Source organism: Ammospiza nelsoni, chromosome 23 (assembly GCF_027579445.1).
Source record: "Ammospiza nelsoni isolate bAmmNel1 chromosome 23, bAmmNel1.pri, whole genome shotgun sequence".
Taxonomy (NCBI): domain Eukaryota; kingdom Metazoa; phylum Chordata; class Aves; order Passeriformes; family Passerellidae; genus Ammospiza; species Ammospiza nelsoni.
Genome location: NC_080655.1, coordinates 6,995,944 through 7,014,271, shown reverse-complemented (window position 1 = coordinate 7,014,271; position 18,328 = coordinate 6,995,944). Strand labels below are relative to the sequence as shown.

General features: G+C 42.2%; 1 protein-coding gene across 2 annotated transcripts in view; it reads left to right on the top strand.

Moving 5' to 3' along the window:
* CEPT1 (choline/ethanolamine phosphotransferase 1) overlaps positions 1 to 18,328 on the top strand; it is a 31,836-nt gene that overhangs the window by 11,497 nt on the left and 2,011 nt on the right. Inside the window, exons 5-8 of one of the 2 annotated variants that reach the window (XM_059488043.1) lie at positions 10,771 to 10,855; positions 15,604 to 15,735; positions 16,391 to 16,549; positions 17,733 to 17,858. In XM_059488043.1, the coding sequence (XP_059344026.1) occupies positions 10,771 to 10,855; positions 15,604 to 15,735; positions 16,391 to 16,549; positions 17,733 to 17,858 (502 nt within the window). Of the gene's footprint in view, positions 1 to 2,457; positions 2,543 to 10,770; positions 10,856 to 15,603; positions 15,736 to 16,390; positions 16,550 to 17,732; positions 17,859 to 18,328 lie in introns of both variants that reach the window. The other variant, XM_059488042.1, reaches the window with a different exon arrangement.

The window sequence follows — 18,328 nt, the reverse complement described above, 5'->3', positions numbered from 1 at the left end:
CCTTAAACAGCATTTTCAGCCACAATCCCATTGGTCATGTGTGGAGATGCTGCTCCTGATTGTTCTGATAAATTGTTGGAGTTCTCACTTTCCTGTGAAATAATGAACTGCAACATAACAAGCATATGGCTATTGCCTACCCATGCAACTTCTGTGTACCTCTGTGAGCAACAGAAGGAAAAATTTGCATATTGATACGTATAATAACAAGGAAGGGGGCTTATTTTAAATTATTTTTCCTTTAATTTTTAATATTATTTTTTCCTTAACATGAATTTCCTGGTGCTGGAAATAATTCTACTTCATGTTCTCATCTTTTCTATACAGTTTGCTGTATTCACACTGTTGTATTTTATGGCATCCAAGTGAAACTGCTGGATTGGAATGAGTTAGGATAAAACTCTAATAACTTTATAACGAAGTGTTTGCACTTCTGGCATGTGACTCTCAGCCTTTCTTTCTCTTGTGTTCTGATGTTGAACATTCTTTTCTTGCTGCTGTGGTTCCCCTAAGAAAACAGTCCTTTGTCTCCTGCTCAGATTCCCAGTTCATTGCTCAGCCTTAGTAATCCCACTTGCACGCTCAGTAGATATGGACAAGACAGATGGAAGAACCATCATTTTCCAGACCAGAGAATTAACTGGTAGATGGATCCCTGTAAGTTTTCCAGGCCCGTAACTTCTGTTTTCTGTTGAGGCAGGAGGGTTTTTCTTGTCTGCTGTGATTTGGGACTTTTTCATGGAGTTTTGTGTGTTGGGAGAAGAGGAGGAGGATGATGCATAAACCTCCACCGTAGTTTTACACAGCCTTAAAAAGCTGTATTAGATCAGCCTTGTGTCTGGAGATTGACTTGATTTCAGGGCTGTCCCCAGTGTAAGTGTCTGTTTCCTGTTGTCATTGGCTCATTTTCTCAGGGCATTTCTCCATTTGAATTCAGTTTGTGTTCCCTGTTAGCACAAGGAGGGGACTGACTGCAGCTGTCTCTGAGCCCTGAGCCAGTGGTGGCTCTTGAATTGTCTAATGATTTGTTTAGTCAAACAGAGCATTTTAAGAATTGCCCATGAAATACACTCAGTAAATTAGCACTGACAAGGGAATATTCTGGATGCAGCACTAATCCCCTGTGTGTTAATTGGCTCCAGACTCAGGAGCCTGACAGGGTTCCCAACAGAGCAGGCCCAGGGATTGTCAGTGCCAGTATCTCCGTGGAGTGAAGCACATGCCAAGGTCAATGCCCCTTCTTGAACTTGCCAGGTGATGTTTAAAAGACAGGTCCATGTCTGAATTCCAAATATCACCTAAAATAACATAGGAAAAAAGGACTAGAAACTGCAGCTGTTGTGAAGCACCAAAGTAGCTGTGGGGTTTGGGCATGGGGCTTTCCCTTCCTGCATTCCCTAAAATACCAACTATTACTTCTGCTAGCTATTTACTGTGTTATGTACTGTGATAATTAAACTGAAAATGCTTATCAGGCTGAACTTTAGTGGACCCTCTCCTCAGGCCTGGTGTCTGCATATCATCACTGCACCTGAGCCCTGCAGTGGGGCCACAATGACCTTTCTGTGCTGCCCATTTGAAATCCCTTGGCATGGTGGGTGTCTGTTCCAGCACACTCTGATAAGCACAGCCATAAACAGGAGCTGTGTTCTGGCTGACCCTGCTGCTGCTGCTGAGTTATTTTCTTTTTAAACTAGATGGTTTGAATTTTAAATTTGATCCCATTTAAAAATCTTTTTGTTATGATAAAATGCAGATTTATGGCGCTGTATTAGGAGAAAGGGTGGTTTCCGTGGCTCTGTTGGCTCCAGCATAATTTTATCCCTTTCTGTCAGGGGTGAGAAATAAATAGATACAGAATGGAGTGTCATTACCCCTGAGCAGGGGTCCAGAGCTCACTTCTTGGAGCATTATTTGACAAGAAGCTGCATGAGGAGGGAGGTGAAACTTCTTCCTTTTCCTCAGAGGTGTCAAACTGAAATACAATCTGCATTTCTGCTCCACTGAAACATGCAGGAGCAACTTCAGCTAAAGAATTCATATATTCAGTGTTGTTTGCAGACACGAGCACGAGGTCAGGAGATGAGAGTTGTGGATTGTGCTTGGTTATGGGTTTTATTCACCATGACTCAGAGCAAGGAATTTCATTTATTCCCTCATGCACACACAGAATGATTGTTTTTTCTCATGTGTTGGAGTGATACAGTAAAACTGTAAACTGCAGAAGTTCTGAATGAAGATTTAAGTGTGTAAAATACTCTGTGCATTAGAATGGTTTTGTTAATTCATTAATACCCCTGGGTTTTGTGATTGTTAATCCCTCCCCTGAATTGCCCTTTGAGTCATCCCCATCCTAGATTTTTTCCTTTATCCTGACTGAAGATGTTTAATGGTTCCTTCCCCTTCAGAGGAGTGCTCAGGACAGAGCTCTGAACTGTTTCTCTCCCTCACATGTAGATTTGATGTGACAGAGTCCATGCTCTGCACTGTGGCCATCCAGCTCCTCACGGGCGTGCTGGGGCCCTCGTTCTGGAATTTCACGGTAAAGCCCTCGCTGGGCAGCGCCTGCTCGGGCCAGGGCAGCACCTCTGTCATGCACTGCTCTGGGCAAGGCAGCCTCTGCAGCGTGTTCGTGCTTCACACAAGGAGGAAAAAGATTTCAATGAGTAGGAAAAATTTGATTTAACTGGAAACAAATTTTTTGAAAGCGTCTCATTTTGTTTAAAACCAAAGCAAAACCTGCCTGTTCAACAAAAGTTTGATTTAAACTTTTCTTTTTATCATGATTTTGGCTTCGCCTAAAAGCCAAGCAGGGCTGTGGAAGCAGCTCTAAGTGTGGGTGTAGAATATTGTTGGAACTACTTTTTTAAAACTTATTTTGTTGCTGCCATTTCAATACCTTTCCACCAAAAAAAGGAGAATTTCTTGGCTCTTTCAGGGAACTGTGTCTTGTGTAATAACTTAAAAAGTCTGGTTAAAAATGTCTGGTTTAAGCTGTGCAGCTTGATCCCTGTGCTTGTAGCTTCATGAAGAAGTAACTTCCTTTCCAGCTTGTCTTTATTTTTAAAATGCTTTTCCTTATGTCTGTGCTAAATAAGTCCTTTTCCCCTCTAGTTTGCTAGCCTTAAAGACTTTCTCTTCCTTATTTCACCTCTTTCTCCTTTTTTTTTTTTGTTTTTTTGCTAATACATGGTATGTGGGTTAGGTCCCCTCCCAATAAAATGTTATCATTACAAGTGGATTCCTTGAAATATATCATAGATTATGATTATTGTTGATGCATTTTTAGTCTGGACTTTTCCTTGAAATATTTGAGGATATAAGAATAGGTTTTTTATCTCTTTCTTAAAACTGCATCAGATGTTAAACAAAAGTGAGGTTATTTTTTGATGGTTGGTTTGCACAGCCTGTTAAACCTTTGTGGATGCTAATTATTTTCTAATAGTTCTTTTGTTTTTTTCATGTAGTAGCTCAGCAAAATCTCTGCTTCCAGGAGGTTATTTAGGAAGATGAATTACTGGCTCTGCTTTAGGTGCAGCACCATCAGCAATCTGGTAAATCCTGATGTGTCTCCAGCTGACCTTTAGAGCTGGGTGGCTCTAAAGGTAGTCAGGTAACAGCAGTAACTTAATTTTTAAAATACTTTGTTCATAATCTCTGAAAGGCTGGAAATAGTGTCAGGAAGTGGTAATTTAGCAAACAGTAATGCAAAGGAGGGGAGAGGTTAAATCAAGATTTTAGCCTGTAATATCAACTGATCAAGGAGTCACTTAGGGCAGAAAAAATTATAAAATCACATAGTTCTGAAACACTCAGAGAATCTGAGTGTCTGAAATCATTCCCTGGTGTGATGATTGTGGGGTGGAAATAACTCAGATTGGGTGATGAAAGGAAATTGTTTGAACTGGAGTAGGACGGTTTACCATGGGGTGGAAGAGAGAGGAAGGGCAGGTGCAGAGGACCTGGAGCTGCTGAGGATGTCCATCTCTACCCCCTGCAAAGGAGGTCTTTGCCATTCCAGGAGATGTTGGTGATCCTGGTTTACAGCCAGCTGGGGAGTAGGCTGTGAGGGGATGGGCCAGGCAGGGCATTTTCACAGAATCCCACACTGGTTTGGTTTAGAGGGTCCTTAAAGCTCATCCCATCCCACCCTGCCATGGGCAGGGACACCTTCCACCATCCCAGGGTGCTCCAAGCCCTGTCCAGCCTGGCCTTGGACACTGCCAGGGATCCAGGGGCAGCCACAGCTGCTCTGGGCTGCCTGGGCCAGAGCCTCACCACCTGCACAAGGAGGAACTTCTTCCCAATGTCTCATCTGTCCCTGCCCTCTGGAACTGGGAAAGCACTTCCCCCTTTTCCTGTCCCTCAGGCTCCTGTCACTGGCTCCTGAGACTGAACCCCAGGTGTTGCCTTTGACAGGTCTCCTCACACACTTATTTTAACCCAGTTTTAGGCACTGAGTTACAGGATAGACTTTTAAATCTATTTAAATTCTTTCATGAGTAATTTCAGATGCCTTCTGGCATCTTTAGTTTTAGTCTTAACTCATAACTAAAGATGCTGCTGCTTCCAAGTGGTTTACTCAGACACACCAAGCTTCACTGACTTATTTACACACTCAGATGTCAGGCAGAACAGATTTTTAAGCTCAGTATTGCACATCTCAGATGGTTAAGCTACAGAAAATGTGTATTCATACTCTGGCTGTTTCATGTGACAAACATTTGTACTGAGAAAATACAAGAATATAAACTTGTCTTGAAAATTATACAGGTGCTGGGACAGTATGAAGTGAGTAGCTTCAAATTCTTGCAGCACAGCTAAACCTTGTACTTGACTGGACAGGAAAGTTTTATGTTCACCAAGGAGGGGAAAATATTGTTAATGTTATTGTTAATGAAGTTTACTTATCCCTGTAACCAATGGGAAATTAATTAGAATAACCTGAAGGCTTAAAAAGCTGGAAAATAAAAATATTTTGGGAATCAAAATCGGTTTAGTCCATTATTCCCCACATTCACACTTGAAGTGCCAGAGTTTCAGCCCTGCCTCCCTCTCCCTGCAGCTCTGCAGTGTCACCCAGCAGTTCTTGTACTGATGCAATGTGACTTTGGTTTGGAACATTTTGCCTTGGTGATTTTTCAAAGACCAGAATTGGGCTGTTTTAATACAGTTTAGCACAACAATATAGAGGAATTGCAAATAAAGGTCTTGAGGATGATTCAATCTGGAGACTGCTCATCATTTTATAGAAAACAAAATGTTAAAATAATACTGTTCCTAACAATATTTGGTCACAGAAGTGATTAGAGGGATGGAAACCTCCTAAGAGGAAAGGATGGGAGAGCTAGGGATGTTCAGCCTGTAAAAGGGAAGAATCCAGGGAGACCTTTGAGCCTTTTCTTGTGCCTGAAGAGCTGGTAAGGGACTTTGGACAAGGGATGGAGTGCCAGGACAAGGCAGAATGGCTTCAAACTGCCAGAGAGCAAGGATAGATGGGATAGTGGGAAGGAATTCCTCCCTGTGAGGTGGGGAGGCCCTGGCACAGGTTACCCAGAGAAGCTGCAGCTGCCCCATCCCTGGAAGTGTCTGAGGCCAGGCTGGACAGGGCTTGGAGCCCCCTGGGATGGTGGAAGGAGTCCCTGCCCATGGCAGGGGTGGAATGGGATGAGCTTTGAGGTTCCTTCTAACTCAAACCATGCTGGGGGTTCTCTGGATCTTGTCTTTATCTGGGAAGACTGTACAGCTTTGAAGACAGGCAAATAATCTGCATTTCAATTTGTCACAACAGGGAAAGGAGGATCAATAGAGGAGAACACTGCAGTGTGTGCAGGAGAATCCATGGATGGCAGTGTCACCACAGGAATTGCAGCTGCCCCTGGAAACTCTGCAGGAATTTTCCTGTCTTGTGAATTTAGGCAGATAGGGAGCGAGGGTTGACATGTGCATTTAAAAACTCAAACTTCTATGTTTCTCTGGCTTCATTTGAATTAAATCCTTGGGTGTTCTGGTTTTTAGGCTGTGGTTACCCCCAGTGCAGTGCTGACATTGCCTGACCCTGTCCCTGCCTTCTACAGTGCTGCTGGTTATTATTCTTCCCTAGCATCACTTTGCTGCAGAATCAGTACTTCTCAGCATTATTGTGAGTGTTTTCCCCAACCTTGCCACTGGATGTTCTGTCTGGGCATTTTAGTTTGTCAGATATTGAGTCTGGGCTCTTTGCTCTGTTTTCAGCATCAGCTCTTTGTTCTTCTTCTTTGCCTGGATGTTCCTGCTGATCTTAAACCTCAATACAGGGTCTTCTGTTTATTTTATAGAAGATGAAAAAGCCCCTGGTTTATTTGAAGAAGAGATTTTTGGAACTTGATTCTTTGTGTCCTCTGAACTTGTACAATAACTTTCCGTCCATCTGTGTAGTGTGGGAATGTCTTGGGAAAAGGGTTTGTTTCATTTTCTTCATTTCATGGCCTTAATGATCTTCCACACAATGTGCACAGAGTCAGGGCAGTGCTGACATGACTCAGTTGTCAGGAAACATCAGGCAGCAAACCTGTCAGGCTGGGGGGAAGTGTGGCTCCAGTGGTGCCTGAAAATAACCCACAAAATAAAAATATCCCAGTTCAGAGGCTTTAAGAACCTCTTGCAGAATTCATGCTGCTTGCTTTTCCCATTTGTTTTTTCTTAGGATTTCCACTGTAGTATTTAAATGAGTAAATAAATACAAACACAAGTTGAAAATAGAATCTTTGAACTGGCTGATTTTCTTCTTGCTTTGAAATGGTTTTGCTTTCTTACAGCTCTGTGTGTGGTACCTGCTTCTGTGTAATTAAATGTGGTTATAGTAATTAAATGAGGCAGTCTGGAGGAACAATGGCCTTTCTCTCTTTTCTGCCTTTTTTCCCTTATTTTTTTACTATGATTTGATACATGATCCATTGCTCCAAAGTTATGTTTTCTCTAATGTTTACCATGGGAGAGTCACTTGAATATGCAATGGAACTTGATGTAGAATAAAGTACAGTACTAATGATGTCATACCTAAGCAGGAACATTATCACCCTACTTTGTGAATAAATTCCCCATCCACTAAAGCAAGTTGGATGTATTTTCTCTTAAAAAGAAAGCGATTGGTCAGACTTCCTCTGTAGAAACCTCCCTTGTGGGGCCCCCTGATGGGGAGACCCCTAAAAAGTTCTGTGCTAGGAACTTTTGGCTTTTTGGTCTTCAGGTTGTTGTTTATTTTTCTCTTATCAAAGTTCTGCATGCTGTCTATATCTCAGACTTAGCATACAAAGAGGAGGCACCAAAAGGCACAAGACACACAGATTCAAGGTCTTTTAAAGCTATTTTGTCCAATTAACTCTTAGAATGTACTTTACTTCAACCTTTCTACCAATAACTAATTATTTTTCTGTCTATGCAGCATCTGTGTTGTTTTTTTTTTTAACCAATCACTCTGTGCTCTCAACACTGTAGAAAATGGAGTAGATGAAGAGCAAGAAGGAGATCAGACAATGCCCAAAATCTTCTGTCTTGTATCCTATCCACCTCCATACTAAAAACATAAAACTCTTAAGTTTTTCACCCTGTGATAAACTCTACTGCTATCTATTTCACACTATTACACACTCATAGATTCTAATTAATCCCAAAGTCTTGGAAGCTTTCTCCAAAGCTAAAAGGACAAAGGTTAAAAGCAGTGTTTTCCTGAGGATCAGAACATCTCAGGACAGGCAGAGAAATTTTCCCTGTGCCCTGGGTTCCAACATCCCTCTAAGTGGAGCAAGTGCTTTCCTGCAGGCCTGCTTTTGCCTTCTCATTTATTGGGTAAGTTCCCAGCTCTACCACAGTTTAAAAGCATTATGGTGACCTAGGCAATTTATGGATTTTTTTGATTGCTAGCTCATTTTACCTGGATACAATGCATAAATTGAAGTTAATCATTTAGGTGTAAGAATGTCTTCTGGATCACCTGATGTGTTAATGTTTTCCAGGCAGTGTGGATATTGCTTTGCTCACGTCTGTCTTGACAAAACCATTGTTGCTTTGGTTTAAAATGGCATTCTTTCACTTCTTTTTCATTTTAGGGAGCTGTGTAGGACTTTTATGAAGGCAGGTAGCAATCAACTTGTCTGCCATTTCCATTTGTTCCTCCCCTCTCTGGAGCTGCCAAGTCCCACTGGCTCAGTGCTGGGTTGTGTGGATCCAGGGGCTGAGCAGACCTTCCCTGCTGCCTCCTCAGGGCTCCCAGCATTCCCAGGGTCACAAAAAACACCAGGAAAGCTGATGGGCTGGCAATTGGGACAGGAATTTCTTCTTTTTTGGTTGGACTGTTTTAGCCAAGCCAATGTCCTGACCCTGCTGATGGCAGGAGAGAAGGTGGGGCTGAGCAGGTGTTTTTGGGGGAAGAAAGTGGTTGGATTTTAAGGAGCTTGGGATGACTGCTGCATGTAGCAGCATCATGGATCTGGTTCATGCTGTGGTTGCACAGTTATCTTGAATTCAGGTTGAACCCAGAGAGGAACAATGTGCCCCTTTTCACACTTTGTGCTCCCAGCCGTGATCCAGCTTTGAGGAGCTGCCTGTGGATGTCTGGATTCTTAGATTTCTGTCCAGAGGCCACTTGACATCCTGCAAAAAAAAAATTCACTGAATAATTCCAACATCAGGCATGTGCTTTACTGATATCAAGCTTATCATTTTAAGTCATCTAACAGTAGTTTTAATGAGCATGGGATGTTCCCAGGCCGTTTTCCTTCTTGGGATTAAGAATTTATGCTTTCTTTAGGTGATAGTTTGGTGTTTAGTTTCTCTTCAGTAGGTCTTAATGCTTTTGTCTTCTGTTTTAAGGGAGTATTTGGTATTAAAAATACAGAATATTAAGGTGGAACTGAAGTTAAAACTCATATTTTTTCTTCAGTAGGAGATTCTTACTATAAGTAAGGGGCAAGCTTTTAACAAATATCCTTGGCTGTCTGATACTGTTTCTGTTTGAGTTGGAAGGGCAGAGCCCTGGGCGGGGGAGTAAAGGTTGTGCCACGGCTGTGTAAAGATAAAACTGTTTCCCTAACCTCAATGCAGGCACTGCTCCCCGTGTATCTGTTGGGCTCTCAGTCTTGTGCAGAGGTTTGTCTGGCAGAATAACTTGGTTTTCCATACATGACTTGACTTTATTGTGCATAAGATTTTTGCTGCCAAAAGAAACCTGGTTTCCTATCCCAGGAAAGCTGTGAGTTACCTCCGTGACTTATTACTCACTGTTTCTGTGAACTTTCTCAGTTTCTTTCTGTTCTTTAGGAGATTGACAGAAGTAGTGAAATGGGCTAAAACACATTCCTGCACTCCTGGAATGGAGTTGCTCCAGTCCTTCCTTGGCTGGACACACTGAGAACACATTTCCATGCTGACTCCAAGGGCTGGGAGGAAGTAATTTGCATTAAATCAGTTGATCTGTGTATCTCTGCTGAGCATTTTTATTTTTTTTCTTGCAAGGTATCTCAATGGCTCTATTTGTTTGTATCAGGACTGAAACCTGAGATATTTTAGAGCATTCTTTCCTCAGTGGAAGTCAGTTTTTTCATCAGCCAATTGTGATTGCCTTGCAGGATTGTTATTGAGCAAATTGAATATAGGAGGGCTCCAAAGGTTGCTTCCTGAATGTTCCATCTCCAGGTTTGTGTAGTGGAAAGCAAATTGGCAAAGCAATCATGGAATGGAGTGGGGTGGGAAGGACCTTAAAACTCATCTCATTCCAACCCCTGCCATGGAGATATCCACCATGGGATTTAGGTGCAGCCTTGGAATGATTCCTTGTGCATGTGGCTCTGCTGCTGACCAGACTGGAGATCCTCAAATGAGAGGATCCACTCCCAGACTGAAACAAAGTCTATGGAAGCTGATACTAAAATCAATTCCATGGTCTTGTAGCTCATTTAAGGCAGACAGAGGAAAGCCCAGCCCATAATGCTTCTTCCCCGTGCAGGTGATATCAGCAGGGTTTTGTCACAGTAAAGCTTGTGTGTGCAGGAAGGGATTTGGAGTCTATATATATATATATATATATATATATATATATATATATATATCACATCAGCAAGTCCATCCTCTTCATTTCACTTGTATTTCTATATACTCCTATTTCTGGCATTCATTTGTACACCCATTTTCCCCTCTTTCTACCTCCAAGATTTTTACATGCTCCTTAAAACAAAGCCATAAATTTTCTGTTTTCTCCCATTCTTCCTGCAGCACATCCTGGCTCTGCTGGAACCAGAAGTGGTTTCTCTTCTTGCTGCCACTGCACCATTTCCATCAACCCTTTAGGGATTCGTGTTTCTTTTCAAAGCTTGATGCTATTCAGAGGATAGTCATATTAAGATAGGGTAGGGAATATATTAAGGGTTAAAAATACATTTTTAGAATTTTATCATCTCTACTAAATTCTTTTTTTTTTGGTGGACAAGGTTAAAACTGAATATTTATTTCTGCAGCTGCTACTGGGCAGTGAAGAGTTCCAATGTTTCTGGTTGATAAAATGGATTTCTGTTATTGCACTGTGAAGTAAAACAAAATTATAGTACAACATTGCTCTTAGTTTGAACAAAAAAGCTAAATACATTTTTGCCTTCTAAATTATTGGTGAGTTTTTCCTCTTTTCCTCAGCCTTTATACAGTGCATGACAGAGCTGTGCTGCTGAGCTTGCAAGTAACTGACTTGAAATTGCTTTGAATAATTTTGCTTCTTTTTTTTGGCTTTTTATACCTAATCAGAATTGATGTGACTGAAGTACAAATCTTCATAATAATCATGCATTTACTGGCAGTGATTGGAGGACCACCTTTTTGGCAATCTCTGGTAATTTTGCTTGTGTTCTTATTTTATCCTTTTTTAATAATCCAGTGATCACTGAAGCACTCCTGCACATCTTGAGGCAGTTTCACTTCTGCAGGAAGGTTTCACTTTTCCTTATAAATGGAAACAGGTTTTTGAATTCAGATCCCATGGAATGAACTGTGGGTTCTGTCTGTACCGCAGTCATTAAAACAAGGTTATTTTATACCCTGTGCGTGCTGGTGAAAAGCTATCAAACATTGCATGAACTTAAACCTTTGGTGAAATCCTGGCCAAAACCTGAATAAATTTCATTTCAATAAACAGTGGAGGAATATTAAACTGGGATGAGGATTTGGGGGAACTCTTGGAGAGTAGTTGGGAGTCATCAGTAGATAATTAGGCCTGAATGTGGCTGATGACTCTGGATTTGTGTAAGGGGACAACTCCCCCTTGTCAGGTTTTTCCTTTTAAACTAAGATGATCCTGATTAAATGAGCTGCTGGCACAGCCTGGCTGCAGAACTTTTATTTATATCTATGTCTATGTATTTTTCTATATATAATATATATGTTGATATAGGCTTGCCAGGCCATGTCAGCTGACAGTTTAATAATAATGATAATTATAATAATAGTAATACAATAGTAAGTATTACTGAAGCCACATTGAGCTATCAAAATGACATTGTCCACAGAAAAGCATGTATGTGCATACATAAATAAGTTTACTGGAAATAAAATCCAAAGCATTGATTTCCTGAAAGGTTTTCCTAGTTTTCCTTCCTGGTTATTGATCTTCTCTCTGTATTTGGTAAATGCAGTTCTTAAGGAGAAAGAAATCTTGATTTCAGTAATACCAAGAGATGGTCAAAAGTCCCTGAAAAGCTTCACCCCAAATGGATGAATTTCTAATGTGCTCTGTGCAATGAACCCACAGTATGTGGAAAGGATCCCGAATGAGCTAATTGTGGCCATCCTGATTTTGCTGCTTATGCTTTCAGGCTTAAAACCCTAAAGCCCTTAATTAATTCTATAAACTGCAAATACTATCTATAGGGAATGAGGGTGGGAAGGATTGATTACAGAATAAAAATAAGGCTACATGTAACCTTATTGGTGACATTAATATCTAGAAATATTAATGTGGCCAACATCCCGATGCAGCTATAATTTAATATTCTGTGTTATCAAGATAATTTATCAATTCCTGTTCTCAGTTTACTTTAAAAAAAAAGTGTGGAGGGGGGGGATGCTGCTGCCGCAACCCCTGGCATAGTTCAGTAATGTTTGTGTGAGCTTAGAAATAGATCTCTTGTTATTAAATAGCTTAAATAACTCCCAAATTGCCTTTTAAATAACCCTTTTCAGCAAAATCTTGAAATCTATCAGAAGTTCTGGGTTGGAGCAGCATTTGCCTAAGGCAGCTCCCAAAAATATTAAACTATTTTGGTTAGTTTAACGGAGCATCTCTCCAGAGAACAACATTAATCAGGTCTCCCATGACAATCCTGTTTAATTCAATGAGTGAGATTTTGTGTTCATTTACAGATAAATCTTACTTACTGCTTGCAGAGCAAAATAAATCACGCAACCCCTTCTCACCCAGCCCTCTCTAATCCTTTAATACTTGATGTAACTACAAAGTTGGTGGTTTGGTATTTTCTGTTTGCTTCTGTTTGGGGGAAATGGGGAGTAGATGTGGTTGTGTACTCAAACACTCCACTTTTCATCGGAAAAGCAAAACACTCTGAACAGGCAAAATGCAGAGTTGTGAATTTTGGAAATTGTTGTTTTCATTATCTTTCTTTTATTCCATGAAACTGTGTGTGCCTGTCTTGGCTCCCTCCTTTCTGGCAGTGTAAATTCTCTTCAAAGCCTGTTAAATGCTGCTCCCCATGCTCCTGGAGCTGGTAATTCCTGTGGGATGCTGAGTATGGCTCATCTTGGATCATTTGGGACATGTGAGTAGAGCAAGGAAGCTTAGGGTAACTTGTTTAATAGATTGTATATTTGAAGTTGGTTTTCCTGCTTGAAGCAAGAAGAGTGATACAGTTGTTGGAGTTTTCTCCCGTAGGGTCTGGATTATGAAAAAGCACAAACACTTTGGGAATATGGAGATGGAATTCAGCCCTCTGGAAGTTGTTCCTTGGGCAGATGTGACTGTAGTTTATCTGGACAGCTGGGATGCAGCCCTGTGAGAAGGACTCCAGGGTCTGAGTTGCCCAGCTGGCTGTGGCAATTGTGGGATTGGTGACAGGAGGAGTTCCTGGAGGAAGCGAGACTCTTACATGCTCCCTCCCTGCTGCTTCCATGAGCCCTTAGCTGGAATCTGCTCTGGCCTATTCCCTCATAATTTTATTTTTTAAATACCAATTCATTTTGCACAAAACTGATGAAATGTACTCTGCAATCCTGGGAGTAATTTTCTGGCAAAATGTTCCAGACTCGCTTTAATGCTGGCTCTGGCAGCCGCTCCCGACTCCATCCGTTGCCTGCTGCCACTTGGTTACTGCCGTGCCTGGGCTCTTCCCAAACCACATCTTCAATCATGGAATGGTTTGGTTTGGAATGGACCTTAAAGCTCATTCAGTCCCACCCCCTGTCATGGGCAGAGACACCTTCCCCTAGACCAGGTTGCTCCAAGCCCTGTCCAGCCTGGAATGCTTCTTTCCCAGGGTTTACCTGGATTCTGCAGCTCTCTGGGCAATGCAGCTTTCCGTCTGTGATCAGTCTCAGAGGGTTTAAAAGAGAAAAATCTTTTACATTTGCCTGTAAAAGATGTAACTGGTAATGATTCCCTGCATTGCAGACATGGTTTTGGGAAGTTCTGCCTGCACGTGGTGTTGGATGAAGCCCCTGGAATCACCAGGAAAGGCAGAATAATTGCAGGATCTATAGTGATACATGGAATACCAGACAGGGAAGCCTGGCAGCTGTCTTCCAGTGTCCTCTGAGTTAAAATTCAGGGGCTGTGGTGCCACTTTGTAGGAACATTTCCTTCTCTCCCTCCAGTCAGAGGGAAGAAATAAAAGTAATCTGATATTTGCATGGTTTTGCTGCTTCCCACTTTTGGCTTTGATGATCCCATTTTGTACACAGAGAAATTCAGCAGGTGCTGACTTTTTAATCCACTCCTGGCTTTCCTCTGCCAAATTTCTCTATGTGGCCGTTTCTCAATATTTTTTTCTTCTAACATATTTTGCACTGATGCAGCTGCTGTGGAGGCCAATGGGAGGGTGTTAAGAACCTAAAATTGGCCAAACTGGGTGTTATAACAGTGTGGCCTTATCTTCTCCTTCCCTGAGCATCCTTCTCCAGTGTTTGAGTGGTAGCTGGGGGTTCATGGGGTGTTTTTCCCAGCCAATTCCCTTTGTCTTGGGGAAATGTCAACCTTAATGTCTTTTGACTCCTGTAATGGAGTTTGCTACTGTTTCCTTTTGCTTGTAAAAGTCAATCCACCCTGTTCTTTCAATACCAAAGTTCTGAGGCAGAGGCCAGCACGCGTACCTGCTTTTAGAAGAGCTTGAGGAATCCTGAGCCTCCTGACATTAATGAATGATTAGAAGTAGTGCTCTAGTCTGGCAGTTCAGGCCTTCTCTTTACTTGTCTTTATTCTTTCTGTACAATCTTGTAGGAAATGCCTTTTTTTTTTATTTTTTGCCTTAACAGGGTAGCCTTAGCAAGGGAGAAATATATTTGAGTGTCATGAAACTGGGTGGGGTTTGGGGAGTGGGCTGAACAAGGCATGAAGGGTTAAAGCTCCTCTGCCTCTTGATCATGTCCTGGAAAGATGAAGACATTGAGTTGTTGAATGGAATAGAAAACTTAGGATCTTCAAGAACAATCTTCAAGCTCTAGCAGGGTTTGGACAGTGCTCTCAGGCATAGGGTTGGATTGTTGGGCTGTCTGTGTAGGAACAGGGGTTGGACTGGATGCTCCTGATGGGTCCCTTCCAACTCATAGCATTTCATTGTTTACCTGTACCTGCTGAAAGCTACTCTGAGAGGGTAATTAAAAAAAAAGAGAAGCAATTTGACCTCCTTTGGTCTTCTGTTCCTGGCTGGACTCATTGGGGAGCCAAGCATTTATTCAGTTGAGTGCCATGACTTCAGTTCCTGAATAAGGAGCTTTTAGTAGTTGAATAGATACAGTTGGGAGGTTTTGGGTAGTTATCTCTAAACACTTGCTCCCATAACATATCTCCTGTGGTTTACTTTGGACTATTCTTCATTTCTAGTTTTTCCTGTTCTGCTTGAAACATGACTGTTAAAAAACGAAGGAAACTTTCGAAACTGCCTGTGATCGTTCTCTCCTTCTTTAGCAACCTCATCCTTCCTCTCCAGGTCACTCTGTTCTGACTTGTCTGATCTCTTTGCTTGCCTTGCCTTGCACAAAAGTTTGGATCCAGTGCTTGAAAGGGTTTATCTGACCATCCCCAAGTGGCTGTTCTTCTGCCCAGTTTGATCTTGACTGCGGCTTCAGGAAAGGTGATGATTCTCTCCCCTGGGGTGATTTAGAGCAAGCTCTTGGTTTCTGTCCATTTCTCTGCTTTTGGTGTCTCTTCTCTGGTAACTGAACATAAGTCTGGCTTTCTGGGAAGCTTCATGGAAGCTTTTGGAAAATAATTTTTTCTCTCTAGAAATGTCAATCTCTGTATAGCAGAGAGAGAAGAGCAAATATATTGAAAAGTGGAGTGTTTGAGTGCACATGAAATACTAACCCAAATTTGAGTTTGTACATATTGTAACTTCTTGTCTCTCTTCCATTAAGATTCCAATACTGAATATTCAGGTGAAAATATTCCCAGCTCTTTGTACTGTGGCAGGAACCATATTCTCCTGTACAAACTACTTTGGTGTGATCTTCACAGGTGGAGTTGGCAAAAATGGATCCACTATAGCAGTGAGTACCTTGGGCTGCCAGTTCCTCCTCAGCACAGAGGCTCTTCAGCCACAGTTTCTATTTAACATAATCCCTCCTCCATGGAAAATATTTTCCCATTAGCTCCTTGCTGGCTTGGGAAAAACAAGTTAATATTGCATGTGTAAGAATAGTAGATTTAGGAGTCAAAGTTTTAAAATTTTTTTGTTAAAAGTACTCATTGTACTTTGATATTTGTTTTTGAATTAATGAGATAAATGAAGTTATACAAGTACACCCCTCACTGAGGAGTTCATAGAAAAATCCTGTGCAAAAATCCATTCAGAAAGAAATCTTTCACGAAGATTCTGGGTTTGATCCTTCTGAAAGATCTATATTATTTATATTACCAATGTAAAAGAATGAGTGGATGTGTCTGCACAAGCACCTTCTGTTGCAGTGTTCTTGCTGCCTAAAATATTATTTTTTTCCCCCAGAACCAGAAAGTTTCCACCACTTCTCAGCTGCTGCATGCTCAAGTTTCACTACTTTTTGTTCCTTTTACCACCAGCATTCAAAAAGATGTTTCTAATGTGGTTTTATTTTTAACCCCTCATTGCACACCACATGAGGGGCTCTTTGAGGTTTCTTTGCAATGTGCACATTTTATTAACCTCATGCTTTAATCTCACCACAGGGAACAAGTGTCCTCTCACCTTTTCTCCATATTGGCTCAGTGATCGCCTTGGCTGCAATGATCTACAAGAAATCTGCTGTGCAGCTCTTTGAGAGGCACCCTTGTCTCTACATCCTAACTTTTGGCTTTGTGTCTGCCAAGATCACAAATAAACTGGTGGTGAGTGTGCCAGAACCTTCCCCAGTCTTGTTGCAGGAGAACTTTTTGTAGATTATGGAGCTCTCTTGTTTGTGCACTGAAGAGATACTTGTGCTTTGCTTTGGGTAGCCTGGAGGTGCAGCAGAGTCTTTTTGTGTTTGAAAGGGCAGTGTAAATGTGGGGTTGATGCTGTGGTTGCACAGGCAGCACCAGACAGAGCTGTTTCTCCCCCTTCTCCAGCTGTTAATTCACACATTTGCAATGTATTTGTGCACGTGTGAAGAGTTGGGCTGGAACAGAGGGGGCTGGAATCCCCCTCAGACGCAAAGGGGAGGAAGGTTTGGCAGAAGGAGAGGAGGTGATGGAGCTGCTGAGGTTTGGAACACTTCCTGAGGGTTTGACTTGAAGAATTGGACTAAAATAGGAGTTAAAATAGTTAACAGGTTTATACACGGGCAGAGGTGTCACTAAATGAGGGTTAAACATCTCCTGCCTCAAAGGCCATCCCAGTTCTGCAGGCCTCTGTTGGGCTGTTGTGAGCTGGGTCAGTGCTGGACTTAGCTCACAGTGAAAGAGTTTAAGTTCATAGTGGAGGAAGAGCTTAAGCTCACAGTAGAAGAAAAGTTTCTTTCTTACCAGGCCTGCTTTGGTGCTCAGTCCCATCCCAGCTGTGCTGAGCAGTGAGGATGGAGTGTGGGCTGGGTTCTGTGCACCTAGGGAGGTGAGAAGGGCACACATGAACACCAAAAATGGTCATCAAATTGTAACCAGAGAAAGGTGGTGATCCTCATTGAATGGGAGAAAAAGAGGTGGAGGGAGAGGAACACCAAGTGTCCTTGATTTTTTGAGCTCCAGCAGCTGTGAGTTTTTGTTTCCAGGCTCAACTTTAAAAGTTACCAGTCTGCTTCCATTTCACTGTTTGGTTTCTGGGAGGAGGAAGAGGTGAGCTGGAAAACTTACTAGTTTTTTTTCCTGTGCTACATTCTCTGCTCTAATAAAAGATGCCTCTGCAAACCTTGCATCTCTGTAGCTGTGGAGCACCATGGTTCAAACAATATTGTTGTGGCCACTTGAGTATTTGGTATTTTTCAGTAATGTGGCTTGAACTGTATGGTTTTGGCTTTGTGTGTTCTGAAATCACTCTGCCTTAGCTGGCATATATTTATTTCTTAAACTTCTCTTTTCTTTTTTTTTTTTACTGCAGGTTGCCCACATGACCAAGAGTGAGATGTATCTGTATGACACAGCATTCATAGGCCCAGCATTGCTGTTCCTTGACCAGTATTTTAACAGCTTTATTGATGAGTATATTGTCCTCTGGATTGCCCTGGTGAGTCCAAGCTAATTTTATTAATTAGCTCTGCCACTAATTCATTGTGTTGGCTGTGCCCAGCTGAATCCCCTGGAGTGGATTTGAAGTTGGTGCAGAGCTGAACAGGGTCACAGTGTCCCTGGTTTGGTGTTGGGACAATCTGGGCACTGTCTTTAGGGATGGTCTGGGTGAGGGGATCGAGGCACTCCCAGTCAGTTTGCAGAGGACACCAGGCTGGGTGGGATGTAGATCTTCTGGAGGAATCTGGACAGGTTGGATGCATGGCTGAGGGCAGCAGTGGGAGGGTCAGCCAGGCCAAGTGCCAGGTCCCGTCCTCGGGTCACAACAGCCCCATGGAATGCTCCAGGCTGGGAGAAGAGTGGCTGGAAAGCTGGGAAAAGATCTGGGAATGCTGGTAACAGTGGCTGGACATGAGCCCAGGTGGGCAGGTAGGCCAGTGGAATCTGGGCTGTCACAGCCATGGTGTG